This window comes from Peromyscus californicus, unplaced genomic scaffold, assembly GCF_007827085.1.
Source record: "Peromyscus californicus insignis strain IS unplaced genomic scaffold, ASM782708v3 Scaffold_14__1_contigs__length_90479793_seg_2, whole genome shotgun sequence".
NCBI lineage: Eukaryota > Metazoa > Chordata > Mammalia > Rodentia > Cricetidae > Peromyscus > Peromyscus californicus.
Window position 1 is genome coordinate 73,597,978 of NW_026294436.1, and position 25,358 is coordinate 73,623,335.

Genomic DNA, 25,358 nt, shown 5'->3' on the forward strand with positions numbered 1-25,358 from the left:
CTTGAGGGAAAGAGGATATGATTAGATAGATACCTCATTTAGACCTGAGTGTTCCACAGTCACCTTATTCTCTTATGTTGACCACATTTGGATCTCTATATTAATCATCATCTACTGTGAAAAGATTTTCTGATGAAGACTGAGAGATGCACTGATCCATGGGTATGAACATAAGAACTTAGGAGTCAGTTTATTAGTATGTCCACTTAGCAGAATGATAGTATTAGATTCTTCCCAAATCCTCTGACGTGGACAGTCATCAGTTTTGATGCAATCAACAACAGTTCATTATTGTGGAATGGGCTTTAAATCCAATCAGAAAGTGATTGGTTAGTTACTCCCACAACATGGATGCCATAATTGTACAAACGGGTATATCTTGCCAGGCCAATCATTATTATAGCTTGCAGAATTCACAGCTGGGTAAGATTGGCGATAACTTTTCTCCCATGGTAACATTCACAGAACCTTCCATCACTATGAAAGCTGGCCAGGAAGAATGAAACTTTCAGATCAGTGCCAGCTTGATTTCTCCATTTCCTGTGACTCAAGTATGTGGTGTCTTCAGCAATAAGTTCTTGTCACCAAGTTCTAGAGGGTAGCCAAGAGCAATGGCAGTAGGCGATTATTGCAGTGGGGGTGTCTATCAGACTCCAGTGACCAACAATTGGAAAAGAGGTAACCTGTATTTGGCAGTGGGCTTTTGTTAGCCTATGTGTCCAGGAGAAGCACCCCACCCCGTTGTAGGGTAACTCCACTTAGACTCCATTTTCAATGATGTTTTCACTTTGTCTTGTATGATGGAGACTGAGTGTGTACCTGCCATGGCACACATGTGGGGACCAAAGCACAACTGGCCAGAGTAAGTTCTCTCTTCTAACATGTGAGTTCCAGAGATCAAATCCAGGTTGGTTGAAGAGACTTCACCTGCTCAGCCACATTGCTGGCCTGATTCAGACATCCCCAGGACCTCCTAGCAATAGCAGATCAGGCTTGGATACTTCCATCCTTCAGACACAAACCATGAGAAGCAGCGACTGCCAATTTCTCTGCTTTCACTTTCTCTGCGTGATGTACTTGGGGCCCATTCCAGAACCTAGGGAATGTGTGTGGAGGGTAAGGAGTAGGAATACTAAGTAAATAACTTCCCTTTCCTATCTTGGCTCAGAAATGTCCAGTGGTTATCCAACACACTCAAAACCAAATCCAAATTTATTTTCCTAGCCCATGAAATCCCACACAGTTGGCAAGCTCCATCCCAGCCTCCCAGCAGCCACTATGTCTTATTTTCTAACATCCTGTCTCTTGCTCAGTGCACTCCAAGGCTGCTGGATTCTTTGACCGACTGTTCTACATCAAGCACATGGATAACTTACAGCCTGGATCACTCATTGACTCCCTCACTTTGTTTCATCCTTATTCTGTGTTTCTGCACAGAAGAGCCAGGCCTCCTCAAACTATGACCTGAGGTATTAGTTATTCTCATGTTGTTTACTGCTCATCGCCCTCCAGCAAAATGTAAGTTTAATGATCAAAGGGACATTACCTGTCTCCTTCGATGATAAAGACAGATTGACGCCTGCTTTTGCATTAGGTATTTAATAAGTATTCATTAAAGTGTGGACTTTGAAAAACTCCCCAGATTCTGTTTATTTTGGGTTGGTTAGGATGATGGACTGGTGGTGGCCTCAGAACTTTTCAGAACCTTGATGTTGCCTTTGAAGTAACTCTCAAACAGATAAACCCATCGCCTGGCAATCACCTCTGGAGCAATAACTGAACTCCCTAAAGGAAGAAATGTGAACTCCACCCACAGTAACCCGCTGATGCCCATTCATGCTCCTTGCTGTTCCTGGTTTTACCTGCTCTGTTCAGCCCGGTTATCGACTCTAAAGGGGCTGCTTGTTTTTAGAAGTAGTAACACTGAACAGTTGAGCTGTTTCACTCTCAAACTGTCGGTGTGGTGTTGGGAGGCCTCCATAACTCTCTTTTTATATTAAAATGTGTGTGGGCCAGGTGGTGGTGGCATATGCCTTTAATCCCAGCACTCAGGAGGCAGAGCCAGGCAGATCCTCTTACTTCTGTGCTGGTCCTTCCCAGAATTCCCTCTGCCATCTTGACCATCTATTCATGTTCATACCCTTGTCTCCCATGATGCCTTCTTTGAGTGGCCTTGGTTATATGCTTTTAAAAATGAATACACTTGTTGGGCTGTGGTGGCACACGCCTTTAATCCCAGCACTCAAGAGGCAGAGTTAGGTGGATTTCTGTGAGTTCAAGGCCACCCTGGTCTACAGAGTGAGTTCCAGGACAGCCAGGGCTATACAGAGAAACCCTGCCTTGAAAAAGAAAAACATAAAAACTGTTTTTTTCACAATTCACCTGGTGTGTGTGTGTATGGTTTTTTTTGTCTTTTTTTTCACTTGATGCAGTTTTTAATAAACATCCAAATAGGGTAGTTAAATATTCAATGTTATTGAATATTTAAAATCAATCTAAATACTCAAATTCTCAAAAATCAAAAGCTAACATTTGGTCAAAACACATGTATTTTGCTTTATATTTAAAGTAGTCTCACCATTTTTGATAACATAGTCTAGAATATTATTGAGGCGTGTGACTGCTGTGTGAAGGAGTAATAAAACAATATCCACGTTTTTTAAGACCTCTCTTAGAAGAACCAGAAATCCAAAGCTGTTTAATCTGTAACAGTTTAGTCTGAGGTCTTGGAAGCATAAAAAATTTCCCCTTGTGGTTCAAATAAGATATTTTGACAAATGGTGATAAAATATTAGAATACAGTACTAAAGTGTTGCTGTGAAACCCAACTCCTCCTACAGCATCCTGACTCACAGTATTTCAGCATCGACCTGTGCAAAGATAAGAAATTGTGTTCCCACTGCTTCCTAGCTTCCATGTTATCAGAAGGGATGGCTTTGATAAGGATAGATGTATCATTATGCACTATAGTGAAACTGAATAATAATTATCAAATGACAGAATTAAAAAGAAATGTCCAGCTGGAATGTCTGACCCCTGTGATTTGTGTTCTCACATGTGTGTGCCCATGGTTGCTTTTATCAGACTATTAAAGATACTGTGAATTTCATTCCCTGACCTGTCAGACCCTTGACTGTCACTTAAAGTAGTGTCCTAGGACTAGGAGATAGCTCAGCTGGTAAGTGCTTACTGCATCAGCATGAGAACATTAGTTAGATTCTTGGCACCCACGTATGGAGCCAGGCAGGTAGCCATGGGGTTTACTGGCCAGCCAGCCTAGCCTGGTCAGTGAGCCTCAGGCCATTGACATACTGTGACTTGAAGGCAAGCAGCTCCTGAGCAAATGGCACCTGAGGTTGACCTCTGGTCTCTACATATGCATGCACACGTGTGCATGTATACCTCCCCCCACTCACATGCAGAGGGCATAGTGATTGCTATAATTCATTTCTGCAGTGAATATGGATGCAGTATCTGCAGACTGTAGAGCTGATTTGAAAGTTGGATCTCTGGACAAATAGCAATGGCTGTATTAGCCTATGAATCCCTTGAATGGTGATGTTAGCTTCCTCTCTGTTCTGTATGTATACTTTCTAGAAAATGAAATGATAATTTAATCAGTCTATTAAAATGTCAGGGTTTATCTTGACTGCTGCCTTTTCAGGTAAGTGTTTGTGCTTAATTGGATTTCTGAAAGTGATGTCACTGAGAATGCTGATCAGATCCAAAATGAAAAATAATTTAAAATATTAGTACACAGTGACAGAAAAATAATGCTCCAATGTAAGTTAATGTGAAACTTGGATGATTAAGACTTAACGTCGGGCCAGTGAAGTGGTTAGTGGGTAAAGATATTTGCTGCCAAGCCTCATGACCTAAGTTTGATGCCCAGGACCCTGGGAGAAGAATAGTTGTCTTCTGACCACCACACATATGCCATGGTACACATGCTCCCAACACAAACACAATCAAATTAGAAACAATGTCTTGAGACATAGGCCCAGATTCATGCCTTGCTTTGATTCATGTACTTCTAGAACATTCTCTGTGTGGAAAATCATCCTGCAGTTGTTTGTGACTGGCTAAACATCCCGCCAGAGACTCTAGAATGGCAAAGTGGGAATTAGTGTTCATGTCAGAATTCCACTCATTTTTCAAAAACAGTGGTCACAAATCGACTAGTCATTTTCATGCTATGCCTCAAAACTATGTGAACCCTCTAGTGCCTTGTTTCAAACTTTTAGCTACTTCTGCTTATTGAGAATCTGCAGAGACATCATGTGCATAGAATGCAGGCAGATTCTACAGTATTAATCTGATCATGGATCTTTTTCTGTTGTTTTATGTTTTGAGACAACCTAGACTGGCCTTAAACTCATGGCTATCCTCCCACCTCGACTTCCCCAGTGCTGGGATTGCAGATGTGAGCCACTGGGCATTCTGATTTCATTTCCTTTCTGTTGCGCAGCTTTGCTTTTCTGGTCTCATTCACCACAAATGTAATATTAACATACCACCGAGAAGGCAGGAAATTTTGATCAACTGTTACACACTCTTTGTATACCAACCCCCAAAAGCATATCTGTGTCTAAAATGAAGTGGTTCCTCCAGTTTTTAAAAATCAAATGTTCTCCAATTCCTAGACTTCTGACCACAAACCATGTATGAGCAAGAGAGTTACCAAATCTACTTAGCGGTGATTCAAATGCGAAGAAATGTCAGGGACTATATAGAAGAAGTTAGTGATGTTGAAGATTTTCTCAGTTTGGGAGTAGATTTTGACTGCAGGTTTAAGAACCAATCATAGGGATTTATACAGTCAGATCCAGACCGACAGGGAATGACATTGTCTCAGAGATCCCAGATTCTGTGCTGCTCTTTGTGATTTTCACAGGCTTTCTCAGACCAGCACAGGCATTACTGAAGGCATCCTACAGCAAAGAAGGGAGAAGCTGACAACCATGTCCAGGAAGCGAACACTGCCCATAGCTTTCACAGTTACCTTGCAGATACACCTTTGGCTAGCCTGATATCGTGCCATCTGCCTCTGGTTTTGTAAAGGAGAAGGTGTACAGAGAAGAGGTTACGTCTGCCATACTCCTGCTTTTGCTGCTTACCAAGGCTTCTTCCTTGCGCTTTTCTTCAGCAACACTGATGGCCTGTGGGTCCTATTTGACTCCTCACAGGGACATTTGCTTTTTGCCTCTGAAACTTCAAGTGGGTGCCTCTGAGCACCTGCCATGTATTCTTCTCCCCCAACTAAAACGGTTCGGATTGAGTCTTAAAACATGCTGAATGACAGTCATGGCTACGAGCGTACAAGTATATTAGCATATGCATCAGCATATATTAAGTGTGTTAGTACACACTCATGAGCAGAGAATTGCTCATGAAATAAGACCGTCTGACCAATCTGGAAGATTGAGTGAATAAGGTTGACAACAGTTGTATTGTTGTCTTTTCAGTGGTATTGATTCCAGCTTGGAGTGGTGCTGCATACATGTAGTTATGAAGCAGATCTCACACAAACATACACACAAACACACACATACACAAGCACACACACATACATGTCTGTATATACATCTATGTGTATTTACATGTATATGTATATTTTTATCTGTTGCAGATCCCTTCAAATAGATTGGATGACACCAGGAAGTCCAAATGGTATCATTCTCGGGTATGACCTTTTACGGAAAACATGGCATCCATGCCATGAAACCCAGAAGTTAACAGAGGGACACAGTGATGAGCTATGCAAGGCGGTCAAGTGTCAACACCCTGAAAATATCTGTGGGCAGACTTGCTATTCTCCGGAAACTAAGGTAGATCTTCTCACATGTACCAATGTAAACCCAGGCCCCTACACTGTGCTCTATTATGACAAATGTTTGTCATATTATGCTATGAAGATCACAGAGAGAAGAAAGTATGCCTATCAAAGTCCTACTGACCTTCTGAGCATTTTAGCCTTCATACTTTTCAGAAAATATGGGTTTATTAGGACAATAAGGACCCCCTAAATTAGTATCATCTTGAGGGACTCAAAGTTTTCATTATACAAATTCATTCAGCTACAGATGGCTGTTTTTTCCCACAGCTCTGATACATTGCCATGAACAGGCCTGCTCCTGGTGTGTCAGAAATATTTTAGAATTATGGTCATTTGTAGATTAATGTTCATATTAGTTGCTGTTTAGGAATCAGATCAATAATACAGCCAGACAGAGGGTTTTGTAAATGGCTTTTATTGACAAACAACACAGAAAACTACTTGATTTGAAGGTAAGATTTCATCTAATGAAATAATGTGCTATTTATCAGTAACATTGCGCATTTGATGACTAAGGCTACTCCTAAATCCATAAGATTCACTAGAAAGGAACTCCAGAATGAATAAAGTGAGTTTCTGAAGCAATATGGATCGAAATACAAATTATTATGTTTGCTACTCGCTTGGTGGTAGTTACTATGTAAGAGACACAGAAAGCCAGCCACTTGGCAACCTTAAAATTTTTTATATCTCTAAAATTATTATGCTTTAATTTAATTGTGTGTATGGGTGTGTATGTATGTATGTGTGTGGTCTATACATGAGTGTGCATATGGACATGGAAAGGTCATGATGGGAACTTGTTTTTTAATATAAAAATCTGCTACTTAAAATGCAGAACTTTTAGAAATACAACTATATCTTGTCTAGTAATTTTTTTGTACATAGAGTTGATATTGAGTGATTTTGATGAAAACTTTAGAAATTGCTTAAAAAACAAAAGCGTCCTCTCAGAACTGTTAATCATGGTACATAACTTTGCATACTTTTTATGCAGAATATGGCATTGAAAGGAAGAATCATCCAGTTTATGCTTACAGTGAAACTGCTCTTAAATACTCATGGCTAACAACTAAATCCAACAACAGAAACGTGTTACTGTTTGTTTAGGAAAGCTGCCCTGGTGGCTGGATTGGAGAGCACTTCTGTGCCCTTAGATAATTTTGTAGATGAGTGACTGAGTGAGTGGGACTGTGGAAGACTTAGGCCGTGTTTCAGTCTCTGCTTTAGCCGCTCCCAACGTGGAGGCATCTCAGAGGGAAATGGGGAGTTCCCAGGAAACAGTGTTGATTTGGTCTGCCATGGGAAGAGTCTGTCTAACTGAAGGGACTCCTCCCAAGTCCACGTTCTGAGTCACTTCCCAGCCTCCACTCAGGGTTTGATTTGTCTTATGTGAAGCATAAAGATACAAAGCCGAACTTGATTGTTCAAGCGTATATTTTTTTCTGCAGCTAGCTCCTGGCAAAAACACAGTGAAAAGGACTTTTCAAAATTAGTTTCCATATAAATTTCTTTCTGTGTTGTAGTAGGTTATGGTATACATTTGCTGTGATGTATGTTTGCATAGGTGTGTAGATATGTGTTTATATACGTGTGTGTAGATATGCAGAGAGGGAGAAAAGAAAAGAGAGAGGAGATTGCCTTATTGGAAAAATGGGATTCATAAATAAATGATCATATACATTATAAGGAAAATTCAACTTATTTAACAAAAAGGATGAGTAAGAAGTAGTTTACACTGGTGTGATGTTTTCAAGTTAAGCAATCATGAAAATAAAGATGTGTGTGTGTGTGTGTGTGTGTGTGTGTGTGTGTAGGAAATGGTTCTTTTACAATTTTAAGTAACTTTATATTAGAAGCATTGGCAGTCTAAAGGTAATTTACATTTTCAGTTACATAATGTTATATCACAAAGCAAAGCTTAGTTGAAGAGGGGAAGGTGTTTCATGAATCTTAAATGGTCTTTTAATAAAAAATCCCAGAGCCAGATACTGGGATAAATGCTGAAAGATCAGGGAGACAAAGGAACAAGCCACAGCCACTTCTTACCTTACCAACTCCATGACTCCTCTGTTTGGATGCCTGTGAATCCTCAACCGAAAGGACTCTCAGCCAAAAGGTCAGCCCATAGAGGCTTCAGTGGAAAAGCCTTGGTTCCTGTCTTCTCACACCTTACATACCTTTCCCCGCCCGACCATATCACTTCCTTCCTAGTGCTGAGACTAAAGGCATGTGATTCCCAAGTGCTGGGATTAAAGGTGTGTGCCATCACTGCCTGGCTCTGTTTCACTCCTAGACTGAGTCAATCTCATGTAGTCCAGGGTGGCTTTGAACTCACAGAGATCCAGACAGATCTCTGCCTCCTGAGTGCTAGGGTTAAAGGTGTGTGCCACCACTGCCTGGCATCTATGTTAAATCTAGTGGCTTGTTTGGTTCTCTGATCTTCAGGCAAATTCTATTAGGGTACACAACACATCGCCACAGGAAGGTAAGCTGCGCTGTATCAACTGACATTTATGGAATCTGTATAATGCTGAAGAATACATTTTTACAGCTGTAGGTAATATGGCCACCTTTCAAGACTTTTTCAGAAGATAATTATGCTCTGCGAGATGAAGCATTCTTAATTAAGTGGATGTATTTATTTTTAAATGTAGAATGGCTTATTTTTTAAAATATTTCTTTAAAACCGATTCCAAACTTTCAGGTTTGTTGTGACGGACTTCTCTATGACCCTAAGCCTGGATACAGATGCTGTGAAGAGAAATACATTGCATTTCTTCCGAATTCCACTGGCATTTGTTGTGGGGGCCGAATCCATGAGGCACAGCCAGATCACCAGTGCTGCTCTGGGTATTACGCTAGAGTTCTTCCAGGTAAGCGTCCTGTGCCACAGTCTTCAGCAGCTTAGGGAAGCTGAAAATGCAAGCCTGTGACCCACGTCAGTGAATTATTTCCAGGACCCTCCCATCAAAACCTGAACCACAAAGGCACAGCCAGTGGCGTGCTTTAAATGCTATTTCTCTGGCTTTGTTGAAAGGCAGCCAGAAGTGAAAGAGATGTATCAGAAACTTCTAACATCCACGGTAGACAGAAATGTCTATCAATAACTCCTGATCAACAACTTATCTCTTGTGGCTTTGTTTCATTCACACACTTCAAGGTTTCCTCATCAAATCTATGAGTCATGAACTGTCTGTGATGGTTCATCTTCCATGTCAGCGTGGCTAGATTTGAAATCACTTAGGAGACACACCTTTGGCAGCAGCTGTGAGGGTGTTTCCAGGGAGCTTTAATGAGAAGAGAAAACCCCGGGGTTAATGTGGGCTGCAGCATCTGGTGTGCTGGAGTCCTAGACTGAAGAAAAGAGAAAACAGAAGAGAGCCAGCTGAGCGTTGACCACTTCCTCCTCTGCCCTGCAAGTACAGATGCAGTGTGAAGTCACTCCTGTACTGGCCTTCCCAGCCGAGGGAATGAGTCCTCGGCTGTGAGCCACCATCACCCTTCCTAACTCAGATTGTTTTATCATGCACTTTGTCTTAGCAATGAGGGAAGCAACCAGAAGCTAGTGTACTTCCCAGACTGAGACACTCTTCTCCACTCCCTCCATTTCTCTCTGGAGAACTGCATGCCCCATTCCTAAGTGGATGATAACTGGGTCCATTTATGTGAGCATTCCAAACTCCAGTAGTTAATCCTGTTAGCTAAAGTAAACTAGACATTGTTTTCCAAATTTAAATGACATGAAACAGTGCCCAGTAAATGTCATAGGGAATGAGCCACAGTTTATAAAGTGGAAGATCTCGGATAGGCTTTGTATCTAAAGGTTTGCAAAAAATCTCCATTATTGCCTAACTTCACTGCCGTTTACAAGTAAGAAATGGGTTTAAAAGTGACTGCTAACACTCCAAGATTGGTGTATAGCTTGAGAACTCAAAATGGAATGCCTGCTTTATTTTCTCAAGCTCCACGCTCCTTTTTGAGGACTTGATTACTCTTTCATCAAAGCATGCTTATGATGCTAGTTGGAGGGAGCTTCCACCTCGGTGATAATAGAAACAAAACAGGAGGCAGAGGGGGGGAACATCACAGGTAAAAGCTTCCTTTGAAAGAGAAAGGAAGTTGTAGAGATGTGAACAGTGCTGATTAAAAGATTCATGCTGCCTTTCAACAAATCAAAAAACAAGCCTTTGGTCTGGTTGCTCGAGTGGCCTGGGCTTAGGTAACTTTCCATTGGTCAGGAGGTTGGAATTTGTTTTTTATTTGTGTGTGTGTGTGTGTGTGTGTGTGTGTGTGTGTGTGTGTGTGTGTGTATGGTGATATTTTATTTGTACTGAAATGTGATTTTATTTGTATGTTAATAAATAAAGTTGCCTGGGGGTCAGATTTACTAGTAAGCCACAGCGGAGCTGGGTGTTTGTGGTGCATGCCTTTAATCCCAGCACTTGGTAGGCAGAGCTAGGTAGATCTCTGTGTGGTCAAGGATACAGCCAGCATTGGAGACACATGCCTTTAATCTCAATACCAACCATAGAAGACCTGGAGGTCTGTACAGACAGGCAGTGATGAGGCCGTCATGTGGTTGGGTTTACAACCAATGAGAAGGCAGAACAGAAAGTCTATATAAAGACAAACATACAGGAAGTAGGTCTCTCTCTTGGCTGAAGAGGCTAACTGCAGCAGACGGGTAAGGCTCTTAGCTCTGATCTCTTAGCTTTCTTCTTTGTATTGGTTCTGTGTTTCTTATTTAATAAGATGGTTGGTTACATCTACGTGTGTGTGTGTGTATGTGTGTGTGTGTATGCATGCATGCACTTACACATGCGTGCTTGCATGTATATGCATGCAGACATGTGCAGAGTCTAGAAGAGGTTTGGCCTTATTCTGTTGAGATAGGGTCCGGCTAATGGCTAGAAAGCTGCAGGGTTCCAGATTGGCGCAGCCGCACCCAGTTTTCTTCTTGCATGGCAAGCATTCTTACCCACTGAGCCTTCCTACCCCAGGACAGCATTTTTCCTCCTCCCTCCCCCGACCCCCGTCTCATGTAGGCCAGCAACCAGCTTGTTAGGGTGACATCATGGCATTGTCATTTTGTACCCAGCATGGCTTATCCCTGATATAAATGATAGAGGAATCAAGATCGTATATTCTACATATGGCTGACAGGGAAGGAAGGGACTTGACTTTAGTGGCTACCTGGTCGTAGACTAGGGCCCCCAAATCTGTCTGCCTCTTGTTCCCATTGTTCGCGTCTACTTCATTAACATATGTTGACATTTCTAAGAATTATTTTCAGCCAATAAACTTCTCCTGTCTCTGGAGAAACCACTCTAAATATATAAACATAACCACTTTTTTTCCTGTCACCTAAGTTTACCACTGATATCGTCCTCTTTTTAAAGATTTGTTTGTTTATGTGTATGTGCTGGGTTAGTTTATGTTGCCATGTGTCCCATCACTGAGAACTGGAGTTACAGGTGGTTGTGGGGCAGCTGAGATGGGTGCTGGGAGCCAAATCCAGGTCCCCTGGAAAAGCAACAAGCGTTCTTAACCACTGAGCCAACCCTCCAGCCCCAGGACACCAATGTCTTTCTTAAAGACAGGAAGATGAATTGAAAAGAGAGAAGAAAGTGATTTTTCAGATGCCTTAAGAGAATTGAGTGCTCTGAGAGACACAGTTGAACCCGAAGTGCTAAACGTACGGTTAGTTGAAACCATTAATGTCAAGCATTCACTGTAGTCTGTATAACTATAACCATCCAAGTATATGATGTCAGGGATTCTCTGACCCAGTTTCCTTTGCAGAACACAGGGTCAAACATGTAAGGTATTGTGATTAAATACTTCGAGTTTATTCATGATGGTGAGCCTTCATTTCGACCATCTTCATCTTCCCCTACAACTCACAGAGGAAAAAAATCTATCTTTATAGCAATGTTATTGTCTCTGATTCTCCAGAAAGAATATGTTCATAATTGAATAAATCATAATAATGTTTCCTAGAAGGAAATATGCTGACAGAAGTGTAAGGATTTTGTAGAAGAGTGTTGACTTGTTTATTAAATTCTGATTCACAGTTGTTAGCAACTGATAAAATAAAACACTGTCAAATGTTCTTTTCTCTCCAAATGGCCACAGTTGGGGGTTCTCATCTATGATTCTTCTCTCTTCTTCCTGCAAATAACTTCTTTAAAACTTTGAGAAATGAGATGGGCATTTCCTAGTGTCTGCTCTTAGCTCCCATGTCAGTCGACCCTGGGAGGATCTTCTGAGTCCCACACACCACTAAATAGAATAAAAATAGCTCATATGGATATATAAAAGAATTTTATTTCAAAGTCACTTTGAAAATTTTGATATGACTATTTTAAACAAACCAAGCCCAGAAAATAGTTCTTCCCCTCAAAATTAATGACAAATGTGTACTCCCATTTAGTAATTTAACAAAGAAGATTTGCCTGCATGTGCCTCTTCAAGCCCAGCAGTATGGGACTTAGAACTAAGGACACAATACACTTTTATTACACTTCAAAATAAAATTTAATGGTTTTTCCAACAAATTAAATAAATGAAAACTTATGGGGCTTTTATTGATATTATATAAGCCTTCTAATACCTGACAATGTATATTTATGTCCACATGTGATATATTTACATGCATGCATGCATATGTGTGTACTTTGGAGATTTAAGGTAGCAGTCAGTGTCTTCCTCAATCACTGTTCACTTAAAAAGTGTTTTGTTTTGTTTTTCTTTTAGTTTAGCATGTATTTGCATCCATGCATGTAAGGGGCAGGAGGATAGAGAGATGACATGTAAATGCCTCAAAACGTGTACATGTGGAGACCAGAGGACAACTTTTGAGTGTCAGTTCTTGTCTCTCACTGTGTTGAGGCAGGGTCTCTCTTTTTTCTGCCACTACCTAGCATGCTCCAGGCTAGGTGGCCCATAAGCATCTGGCCAACTCTTCTCCTCTTCCCACCTGTCCTTGGGAATGCTGGGACAGAGATGTGGACCAGCACATCCTGCTCTTTATGTGGGTTTGGGGGTCAAACTCCAGTAGTCAAGCTTGAGTGGCAAATGCTTTTACTCACTGAGCCAACTCCCCCACCCTCTGCCTTCTCTGAGACATTATCGCTCACTGAACCTGGAGCTAACTAGGCTGGTTGGCTACCAAGTCCCAGTGATCCTCCTGTCGCTGCCTTTCAGTGCTGTGATGACAGGCACAGACCACAGGTTGGTTGGGTGGTTTTTATGTGGATGCTGGGGGTCCAATTTCAGATTCTCATGTAGATATGTGTGTATGTGTAACCTGTCAAAATTATATGTATTTATGCATATATATCACACATACATGCATATCTATGATGTCTACCCAGCACACGTACTGAGTCACAGAAAGCATTTCAATGTCTGCTGAAGTGCTGAGCCCATAGGACACTCAGATTCTTTGAAGCAGTTGTTTTCCACAGTCTTACATTGTCCTATCTTGTCAAGATAAGAAAAAATAAAGAAAGAAAGAAGCCATCTGGAGGGAGAATCAGGGCCCTGCTTCAGCTGCTAAACTGTATACGTCTAAATGAAGGGATGCTTTTCTGACCTGGGTCCTCAGCCCATGGTCTTTGTTAACTAGTTTAAGGCCATTTACATCAAGAAAGAAATGTAGTGACCCCAAACTGTCTTGCATCTTACTGTAATTAAAATCCAATCAGTTGTCTCCATGCTTACAGCTGGGATGCGTACAGGCATTCTGATATTTCTAGAGGAGTTGAAATATTGGTAAATAATATTCCTTCTTTTTTCTTCTCAAGACTATGCTCTATAGCTACACATCATAAAGAGCAGCAGAGAGGGGTACTCGGTAACCCCACTTTTTTATAAATATGCTAATGACCCCCGAGAAGTGTCAATGTGGGTCATTCTTTGCGAAGAATAACAATGAACTCTTGGGCTTCGTGACACCATTTCGAGAGAAAACATCTTCAAACCTGACCTGAAAGACTCACTTTAGAGGTTAACTAGGGGGTGACTGGTCTTTGTATCTTGTGTCTCAGAGCCCTTTTATGAGGGGAAAAAGAGTTTTATTTCTCATTGATATAATACATATCTCTTTTTTTTCTTTTTCTTAAAACTTTTCTACAGTCAGTAAATGAATTCAGGAAACTATGACTAAAATAATTAACACAAATACTAATACCAGTTCAGGAGAGACTTCATACAGAAGTTTGTCTTTCCTCAACATGGATATAAACATGTTTTTTCTCTAAGCCCATAACTGTGCTAGGTAATACCTAATTGATTAGGCCTTGGAATCATGTGACACTTTAGGTTTGCCACTAAGGGACACTATGTTCTCTGGTTGAAAAGGTTTAAGAAAAATGGTAGCTATATTTCAGGCCAGAGAGAAGATTCTTCTATCCTGAGGAAGTAAGGGTGGGTAGATAGATGACAAGTAGATGATAGATAGATAGATAGACAGATGGTAGATAAGAGATGGATTAATGGAGAAATAGACTAGAAAAATGATAGATGATAGATATAAAGATCTATAATATTCTCATATAACACTGTTTACAAGCCCATTCCACCTGCATTAGCTGCTGGTAACATCATAGCAAAGACCCCAGCATTCTTTGCCTCTGACTTCACCTGCTCTAAGGTCCTCATATAATTGGAGCACAACATATTTGTCTTTGTGTTGTTAGCATATTTCACTTAGCATGTTTGCAAGTTTGACCCACATTGTACCTTGTGTCTGAATTTCACTCTCTAAGTCTGAATTCCACTGTATGCAAACACCATGTTTTGTTATGTATTTAGTCACCAAAGGACATTTGGATTCTTTCCACCTTTGGGATATGGTAAATAAACCACAGTGAATCAGCACCCTTGCTAACATTTATTTTCTGATTTTGTGTGTGTCTCTGTATATCTGTCCCTTCAGTAATAACTATTATAGTTAACTGTGAAGTGATTTTGATTTGCATTTCCCTAATTATTCATAATATTGAGTGTCTTTCCATGTGATTCACAGGCTATCTGTATCTTTTCTTCGGAAAAACATCTATTCATGTTTTTATGTTGCTGAAGTGTATGGGTTCTTCATATATCATTCAGACTCGCCCTTGCTTGTTACTGTCTCCAAATGCTCACATTGGAAGCTTGGTCCTCAGTGTTTGAACCTTGTAAAGGTGGGACTTACTGCAAAGGAACCGGATTATCAGGGTGCTGTACTAAAGGCACTAACGCAGTTCTTACGGGACTTTATTCCGTTCCTGAGAGCTGGAGCTGGCAAGTGTTGTCATTTAAAGTACACACCGAGCCCTGCAGTTCTCCAGCCGGTCTGGCCGGGAGCCTGCCCTGCCCTTCACTCACAAACTCTTGCCATGAAGTTGTTTGTAGAACAAGTTTGTGCCATGTTCTCAAACTCCAGAAATATGAACTAAATAGACCTTTAAAAACTTACCGGGCGGTGGTGGCGCACGCCTTTAATCCCAGCACTCGGGAGGCAGAGCCAGGCGGATCTCTGTGAGTTCGAGGCCAGCCTGGTCTCCAAAGCGAGTTCCAGGAAAGGCGCAAAACTACACAGAGAAACCCTGTCTCGAAAAACCAAAAAAAAAAAAAAAAAAAACTGTATGACATGGTCTCTGGCATTTTGTTATATAGCAAAATAAAGTGTCTAACATAATCCCTCTGTATTTCATGATTTCCAAATACTTTCTCCAGTGCCTTCCTTGTGACTCCATTGTCTTCCTTGATGCCACAAAGTCTGAAATTTTGACAGATACAAATTCATCTATTTTTATGGCTATAAGTTTCCTGTTACAATGAAAACAATTCAAAAATCATTACCCAGCCCAATGTCATGAAGCTGCCCATAGATGCTTTCTAGTAAGAATTTTGAATTTTAGTTTTACTCTGTGATCTTCAATACATTTTGAGGTCATTCTTGTGGCATATGATAAAGTAAGAATTTGACTTTATTCTTTTTCACACAAATGTTTCTTTTTCCCAACACTAACTGTGCAAACAGGAATGTTTCTTTCCCCCATTGGGTGGTCTTGACACCTTTGTTACAGATTCCTTGAGCGCACGTGTGAATTTGTTGCTATTCTGTCTATTTCTTTTCTGCCGAGCGAGCATCGTTCTTTGTACCACACTGTTTTGCCGCATCAGCTTCGTACTAGAGCTTGAAGTCACCGCGTGGAAGGCTTTTGACTTTGTTCTCAGCCGGGATGATTTTAGCGACTTGGATTCCTCGCGTTGGTGTGAATTTTAGAATGACTTTCCCATTTCCGAAAGAAGCCTCGGGGTTTTGAGAGGTCATTTTGGCTCTGCAGATCACCTGGGCTAGCACAGACATCTTAGCAGTGGTTTCCCATCTGTGACCGTGGGATGCTCTTACACGGGGCTGTTTCTTGATGCTCTCGCTGTTCCGGGGTCCTTGGTTGAGCTCAGCCTTAAGTATTGTATACTTTTGATGCTGTGTTAAATGTGACTGTCTTTCAGATTATTTGTTCTTACAGTGTAGACTAGTGGATTATTTGTGTATGTTTTACGTATTGAAACATGGATGAATTCATTGAGTAGTCCTGGTGTTTCTTGTCTTTAATAAATGGGACGTTATTCCCTTTAAGGTCCTGTTGTCTGAGAACATACGTGGTTTTGCTCCCCCCTCCTTTGGTTTTGGATGCCCGTTTTCCCTCTACTGTGTAATTGCTCTGACTACCACCCAACTCTGCACTGAGAAGTAGAGACCAGCATCTCTGCCTCCTTCTGATCTTAGAAGGCCTTCCAGTTTTTAGAGTGGGCTCTTAGAGGCTCTTCATATTCACCCCTACTAATGCTAAGGCATTTTCCTTATAGTCCTGCTTTGTCAAGTACAATGAGAGAGATAAAGCTTTGTTTGTGCCTTTTCTGTTTCAGCCGAGAGCCTGTCCCCCACCTTCCCCTTATTTGGTTGTCAGGATAGTGTTGTATTGTATTGTTATATTTTGATTTGCTGACCTTTTTAAAAATTTTCATTGATGAGTCTGGAGAGATGGCTCAGTGGTTAAGAATGCAGACTACTCTTACAGAGGACCTAAGTTTTGTTCCCAGCAGCCATGTCATGGCCAACAACTACCTATAACTCCAGCTTCAGGAGTATCTGGCATCATCTTCTGGTCTCCATGGGCACCTGTGCTAGCATGCAAACATCCCACAAATATACACATGATTTTAAAAGGTTTTTAATCTCTTTGAACTGTATTTTATTTTCTATGCATACCATGGTGCTCTGGTGGAAGTCAGAGGACAGGTTGGAGGAGTAGGTTCTCTGCTTCCACTGAGGGACCCAGGTATTGAACTCAGGCTGTCAGACTTGTGCTGCAGTGGACTCTCATCCACTCCTTGTGCTATGTTGTCTTGTTAACTAATTTTCCATTCTCAGAATAAATCCTACTTGGTCGTGGAGTGTTCTTCTTTTAATGTGATTTTAAATTTAGTTCTATGATATTTTTCTTTTCCAGTTTTTTTTCTTCAGAATCAGTATTGTCATCTACAGTTTTTTGGTTTTTTTTTTTTATTCTAAGTGTCTTTGTCTGGTTTTAGTATCAGGGTATTGTATAACTCACAGTTAAGTTAGGAGTTATTCCCCACTCTTCAATTTTTCTGGAAGAAGACACTGGTGTTAATTTTTTTTTTTTAAGGATAAGTAGAATTTGCAGAGGAAGCCATCTGTCCAGAGTATTTCTTATGGGAAGTTTCTTGGTAAATCAAATAATCTTGTTATGAATTTCTGAGTCTCTTCAGATTTTTTATATTTTGTGGTTCAGTCTTGTTAAATTTGTATTTCTAGAAATTTGTGGTTATTGTCTAGTAGCACAGTCTTTTGAGCAATGTATTGGAACAGGAAAGACCTGTAGGATAGCTGCAATGAATTCTTGTCTTATTTTCCTACTCTTCAGGTCTCTAAACACAGGCAGATACTGTCCCATGGTTTTCCTGTCAGTTCATCTTGCTTCTACACTGTAGGTCTCATGAGAAGATGAACTAATTAACAGAGAACAAGGACATTCAAGACCGTGAGCTCCCTCAATTCTCATTGAACTTGGGCCCTTCCTTAGTAAAGCTTGGAACTCATTGCTTACATTATATAACCTCTGGACCATGTTTTAAAACCATCCAACTATTTGGCATGGCCACTGTACCCATACACCCTGGAAATATAGTCAAGGAATAGGGTCCAGGGAAAGAGAAATGCCTAAGAAGGCAGTACAGGAAATGGGAAGAAACTGCTGAAGGGGCATGATAAAGAGGAGAGATGGGCAAGAGAGAAAAAAGTCAAGTTTCAGGAAGGAGGAAGGAAATCAACCAGATTTGGGTCATGGGAAGTAAAGAGGAGCTGAAGTATATGGTCTAGATCTCCCAAATACTGTCAGCCATTTCTGAGATATCACCAAGATAAGCAGTTTTGTAAATTCTCTTCAAGGCCCCTCCATACCGAAATAAAGCTACCAAAACAAAACAATCACATATAGCCAGCAACAACAAACTAGATAGCTGGAATTTTTAAATTTTTGGTCTAAAAACACCAAGCCAAGGACTAAGGTGAATCTTTTATTTAAATTTTTTAAATATTAGCTTTATTTTCAGAATCTCACATGCTGACATTGTGCATGTACAAGCTCTAGGGAAATTTATTATGTCTCATAACCCTGCAAATTATGAATGTGCCTAGCTAAATATAATATTTTACTTCCTCTCATTTAATTATCTTCCTGTTTTAAGGGTTTTGTTTGGTTAAGTAAATATATCCTTATTAAGAAATAATTTTCTCAGTAGGAGAAACACTTCAAGACATTGGCACCAGCGAGGACATCTGAACAGCTATCTAGTCACTTAGGAAAATGTGACAACAATTGACAAATGAGATTTCAAGAATTGAACAAGTTTCTACACAACAAAGGAAACTGTTCAGTAAAAATAGCCAGCAAAATGGGAGAATTCGCCAGCTATAGATTTGACAAGGGACTGATACCTAGCTCCACTCACTTGTTCTCAACCTTCCTAATGCTGCGACCCTTTAATACAGTTTCTCATGTTGTGGCGACCGCCCCCCTCAACCATAAAGTTATTTCATTGTTACTTCATGATTATAATTTTGTTACTGTTATGAATCATAATGTAAGTATCTGATATACAGGATATCTAATATGTGAACCCCGTGGGGGTTGTGACTCAAGTAGAAAACTACCGATCTAGAATAAACAACTCAAAAAGTAAGAAATCGAAAAACAGAATAAATGAGTTAATGAAATGAGTAGATGGTTCACCATGAAATACAACCATAAAGTTTTCAATAATACGAAAAAAGAAATTCAGCCTCACTGGCCACCAAAGAAATGCAAATTAAAAGGACCTCAAGATTCTCGCACTTCTGTCTGTAAACAAAGAGCCAGGAATGCTGGTGAGGCTGTGGACAAAGGGGAGGCAGCATTCTGTACTGGTGGTGAAAATGTAAACAGAAGAGTCATGATGGAAGTCAAGAAGGAGGTTCCTTCAAACACTGACGCTGGAGCTTCCACATGACCCAGCTGTACCGCTTCCCGGTATTTACCCAGAGGACCGCATGAAAGCTTACCACAGCAGCCTTGGCTGCGCACTACTCACGGGAGCGGAGTGATGGAACCGGTCTGAGCATCAGAAGCAGAGGAATGAGTAAGGGAGATGTGGTACACACACGATGGAGTTTTTTTTTTTTTTTTTCAGTCATAAAAAGGGACAAAGTCATGTTTGAAGGAAAGTGGGTGAAACTGGAAATCATTTTACAAAGACAATCTATCTCAGGAAAATAACACCATATTTTTTTTCTCCTTTGTGGTTCTTGGATTTTATTTAGATATGTAAAATCATATGTATGTAAAAATAACAGGAAAGTAGATGCCAGTCTGTCCTGGCAGGTACATCTAACCTGTGGTTTATGGACTGCAGAGCTAAGGATGGCTATGATCATGGCCTAACACAAAATGACATTAGTCAGACATGCCTGGTAGGGTAAGAAAGGGACTAACAGGAAGGGGACAGCCCTGCCGCTGAGCTGGCATATGTGGATGTAAGTAAACACACCCATTACTCCATCTTTAATGCAAAAGTTTGGGGGGGTATTGCAATTTTGCAACCCCAGTAGAGCGGCGTTCTGCCGAGGCATCCTGTCAGTCATTAGCCTCGTAGAAGCGATTGCACTAAAATTTAACTGTGACTTATGGCATATTTTAACTCATGCGATAACTGTGATTGTCCTAATCTGACAGGAGAGATATGCTGTCCAGATGAGCAGCACAATCGAGTTTCGGTCGGCTTTGGTGATGCCTGCTGTGGCAGAATGCCATATGCCACCTCCGGGAGCCAGGTGTGCTGTGCTGGGAGGCTCCATGATGGCTATGGGCAGCAGTGCTGTGGAGGAGAGATGGTGAGCCAGGATTTCAAGTGCTGTGGTGGAGGAGAAAAGGGCATGGTGTACAGTCACCTCCCAGGTAAGACCCCTTGTCTGTCCCGTAGGATGTGGAGAGCTGAGAGGAAGTGAGAGGAGCGATTGGCCCTGGAAATCAAACAGATAATTAAAACTCACATTAATACATCTAATGAAACAAGGATATACTATGTAACAGTTAAAAATCTCCTTTTGTTTTTAAGTGTATCTAGTCTACTTCATAAAGACACATCAAATTTCTTTTGAGGGAGCTGGAAAAATGGTTCAGTGATTAAGAGCACTTGCTGCTCCTACAGAGATCCCAAGTTCAGTCCTCATACTCACGTTGTGGCACTCACAACCACCTCTAACTCTAGGCCCAGGGGATCAGATGCCCTCTTCTGACCTCCATGGATACTGCAGCCACAGGCAAATGTCCACACACAAATACACACAATTTTTTGAAAAATACATCTTAAAAAACTTTTTAAATGCTACCAAAAAATATACTAAATCTAAATAAACTCCCACATAAATGTCTTGTTTCTGGATGAAAGAATGTTTCCTAATAAGTACTAATAGTAGACAAAATAATTACCGATATTGAAATATTAATCTTTTACTTTTTTGTTCTCATATTCCTAGGCAACTAGTACTAATATTAGTAGCAAGCGTTGCCCCTGGATGAGTCCACATTGCCAAGCAGTAGTGTCTGTTGCTGTGCACGTGACTGCCAAAATTCATCTTTACAACTACCGCACAAACAGATGATCTTTTTATATTCCTATTGTACAGCTTAGGAAAGGTGCCAAAGCACTCACTCGTGTCTGTGCAGCCCTGAGTTTGAGTCTCAGCACCCCAAAATAGTAACAATAATAGAAGTAATGGGGAAATTGAAATCTGAGCATTTGAGGCCTACTGGAGATTGTATAGTGATCAAGTATAGTTTGGGTGATCTGAACTGGGAAGGGAGGGCAAGGAAAGAAACAAAATTGATATTTAAACTTTGATATTTAAAATGAATATTTATTTGTAATAAGAAAATTATAAAAGAAGTCCAGGAAACCCCTCTTGTATAATCTTCAGCTCATTATTCTAATGCTACATAGATAGGATGATTGTCAGATGTCGGGAAATCTATACCAAGGATCACTTTAGGATCGCAGAGTATTTCAGATTTTCTTCTCTGAAAGTGCTCTGTGGTGACTCACCTTCATATTTGTGGAACCAACCACATTAATTATATGCAGTGGGTAGTGTCCATCTAAACTAGTGTCCTCAACCTTCCTAATGCTGTTACCCTTTAGCACAGTTTCTCATGTTGTGGTGACCCCCCCAACCATAAAATCATTTCATTGCTACTTCGTAATTGTAATTTTGCTACTGTTATAAGTCGTGATATAAATATCTAACATGCAGGATCTCCAATATGTGGCCCCCCCTCCAAAGGGGTTGAGACCCACAGGTTGAGAATCACTGGTCTAAACTCTAATTTTTGTCCACTTGGGTCCTGTTTTCTTTGATGACACCAGTCCGTCTGCAAACCAGCAAGCCTTGTGTTACCATACTCTAGGCACATGGATCTGAGTCCCAATACAGAGTTTCATTTCAGTATTACTACTTCAGGAATGATCTGAAATTCATTTCAATTCCCCATTTGATATCAGAATAATTTTAATTAAATAGAGATTTTCACATTTTGCATGTGTGTGCACATGTGCATATCCTCCCGTGTCGGGTGGCTGTGCACAAATACATACGTGTGGAGGCCAGAAGACAATCGTGGAGGTCCTTCCTGAGATGCAGTCCACCTTTTTCCCCTGAAACAGGGCCTCTTACTGGCATGGAACTTTCTGTAAAGTCTAGATCGATGGCTAATGATCCCCAGGGACCTGCCTGCCCCTTCTTCTTTGGTGCTGGGACTACAGGCATGTGCTACAATGCTCGACTTTTTTACGTGGCTTCTGGGGATCAAACTCAGGACTTGTACTTACAAGGCAAACACTTTACCAGCTGAGACATCTCTTCTGCCACTGTTTTTTTAATCTTCCCCATTTTTATTTCATAATTTTTTCCTTTCAATCTTTCCTTCACCACACCTCATTTTAGTAGTGTATGAATTTTTTTACCCTCTGTATCTCCCTAAATTTTAACGTCTCTGCCTACTCCAGCCTTAGTCGTTTTTTATGAGAGTAACTGAAGGAAGCTCTGTAGGTTGTCTGTCAGAGCAAAACTATTTTTATAATAATACTAAATTAATCGACGCATTAAAGTTTTATTAATTTACTTGTTTATTGATCTGTATGTGGAGGGGCACGGGGACGCATGCCATGGCTCACCTGTGGCGATCGGAGGACAGCTTGTGGAGTCCACTCTCTTCTTACACCGTGAAGGTCCCTGGAGTCGACTAAGATACAAGCACCACAAGCCACTGAGTCATCTAAGCAGTCCCAGTCCTTTCTGGGTGTCTAGTGGCGTTTTCCAGGCACTATATGGCATGTGCTATGGCAACAGAGAGAAGCCAGTAGGAGAATTCAGTTGCTGTCAATAATACCAGATCTTAAACTGGCTTACAAAAATGAAAGATAATGCCATTCTTTTCACTGATTTGGCTTTGAGTTTTAGAAAAGATATTTATGCCTCAGAAATGTGTCTTTACAGATTATGAGTTGTTGTTTTAAGTGGATTTGATTCTAGGGTAGAACACACCCACTGCTTTAAGCCACAAAAGCAAAGGTGGTTTTGTTTGGCTTTTGTTTGGGTTTTGTTTTGTTTGGTTTATCACAGGATCTCGTACTGTAGAGCAGGATGACCTTGAACTCCTGATCTTCTGCCTCAGCCATCCAAGTGCTGGGATTGCAAGTGTGTGGCACTAATCAGCCAGGTAGTTTTTTCCTTTACTTAATTAGTCTACTGCCACATCCTTTCATTGAGCAAACAAGAATGTATTGAGTCTGTATTCAAGAGATTGCCCTTTGAGTGTAAAAATGATTAGGATTTCATTTTCTCCCCCAAATCTGCATTACTTCTGGCTTGTCCAAGAGATTTAAATGTGTCTGTTAGTCTGTGACATACTCTCCTTCTTATTCTTGGGCATTTCAGTTTCTGCTAGTGTGTCTTAATTGTGAAAGCTAATGAATTTCATTAGGGCGTTCTCATCCATGCATGCAATGGACCTTGGCCATTCTCCTCTCCAAACCCCACATCCACTCTCTCTTCTCCAGTAGTCTAATGCATGCATAGGTTTTTTTTTTTTTTTTGGTTTTTTTTTTTTTTTTTTTTTTTTTTTGGTTTTTTCGAGACAGGGTTTCTCTGTGTAGCTTTGTGCCTTTCCTGGAACTCGCTTTGGAGACCAGGCTGGCCTCGAACTCACAGAGATCCACCTGCCTCTGCCTCCCAAGTGCTGGGATTAAAGGCGTGTGCCACCACCGCCCGGCAACATGCATAGTTTTAAAAGCAAGTGATCACCTCATTAAGTGGACGGAGAAAGCTAAGTGTGGGGTGTACACTTGTTAGAATCCTAAACCCCAAGTAAGGTCCCGAGAGAAGCAGCCTGTGAGAGCTGAGGCCCATGGTGCCACTTTGGCCTATGGGCGGGCGGTACATCACCTACACAATGAAATCGAGGGAGACAGGCTTGAGGCAGCCAAGGATTCAGTCAGTGCTCCAGGGAGAGTGGATGTGATTGTCAGAACTCTGACTTACAAGGACTAAGTAAATATGGGTGACAGGAAAACACAAAGAAGAAAAGATATGGCAGAGCACTGTTGCCAGAGAGAAAGCAGAGGAAAGGCCCTCAAACGGATTCTTAACCTTTTGGAGAATTCTTTCCAAGTTATAGCTTCTCATTTTCAGTTAAAGTGCCCTGAAAACACACACATGCATGTGCATGCACCACACACACACACACACACACACACACACACACACACACACACAAGCAAGCAAACGTGCATATTGCCTTCCATCTTTACACCCTTGAAGTTCACCCATAGACCCAAGTTTCAGAATGATGTCTTCTGAGTCAGTTATGATGGTGATAGCTAACCAGTCAAATGGTTTTTTTCAAAAGAAATTGTTTTTATTATTTTTAATTATGTGTATGTGTGTGAGGGACATGTGCAGATGCTTGCAGGTGCCTGTGGAGACCATTTGAGAGCATCAGATCCCCTAGAGGTGGTTGTGAACCATCTGGTATGATTGCAGAGAACTGAGCTTGAGGCCTCTGTGAGAGCAGTACCTTAACTGCTGAGTACTCTTGAGTCCTCTCACCAGCACCCACTGAAGCCTTTCTTACCCTGTGACGTTCCTCGGGTCCCATGAAGCAAGACTGACATGGTTCTGCAGTGCTGTCTCTGCCTCCATTAACTCTGGTAGCCACAGTGGAGGAGGCAGAGGCTCAGTACTTGTAAAACAAAGGAGAAAATCTCTTTATTACTTTGACCTTGAGACACACTGAAAACAGCCAGGTTCTGAGTCCTCTCTCCTCCTCTGCTGTCTCTCGTTCAGGTCTCCCCAGATGATTATGAGCGCTCGCAGACCTGTTCCTCTCCACCCTAGCCATTCTCCAGACCCGCTGGAGGAGGCAGTTCCAAAACCCGGCCTCTCTCACTGCCTGGCATCGTGAGCCTGCCGCGACACCGGCCTGGCTCGTAAAACATCTCCTTATGTACTTTATTACTTAAACTCTTTTATTTGCCTGCAGGAGCCCTTTAACAAAATCACATTGAATTGACTTTCTCACACCAAATCAAATCTCCCTGGTCCCAGTTCAGTTGTCTTTGTCAATATGTATTTTATAAATGGAGTGAATTAACAGATGCCGCAGGAACAGAAGTACTAGGGTAGCGTTTATGTTTTTTAGTGCTCTCTCTGGGCAGATGAGTTGTGTGGGAGTGTTATACAGGTATCTTGGGATGAAAGTCATTCCCGCGGATATGTATTCTTAACCACTTTCTCCAAGTATATTTTAAATCTCTTTATTACACACTTTTCCCCTTAGTGTTTTGCGTATATGGTTTTATCATGTACGCTGTTAATCTTGGCTTGGACTTGATGCATCACTTAATA

General features: G+C 41.1%; 1 protein-coding gene across 1 annotated transcript in view; it reads left to right on the forward strand.

The window, feature by feature from the left end:
* The window catches only part of Ush2a (usherin), a 706,426-nt gene that overhangs the window by 518,984 nt on the left and 162,084 nt on the right, over positions 1–25,358 (forward strand). Inside the window, exons 47-49 of the mRNA XM_052737975.1 lie at positions 5,630–5,828; positions 8,544–8,712; positions 20,131–20,352. Of these exons, the coding sequence (XP_052593935.1) occupies positions 5,630–5,828; positions 8,544–8,712; positions 20,131–20,352 (590 nt within the window). The remainder of the gene's footprint in view (positions 1–5,629; positions 5,829–8,543; positions 8,713–20,130; positions 20,353–25,358) is intronic.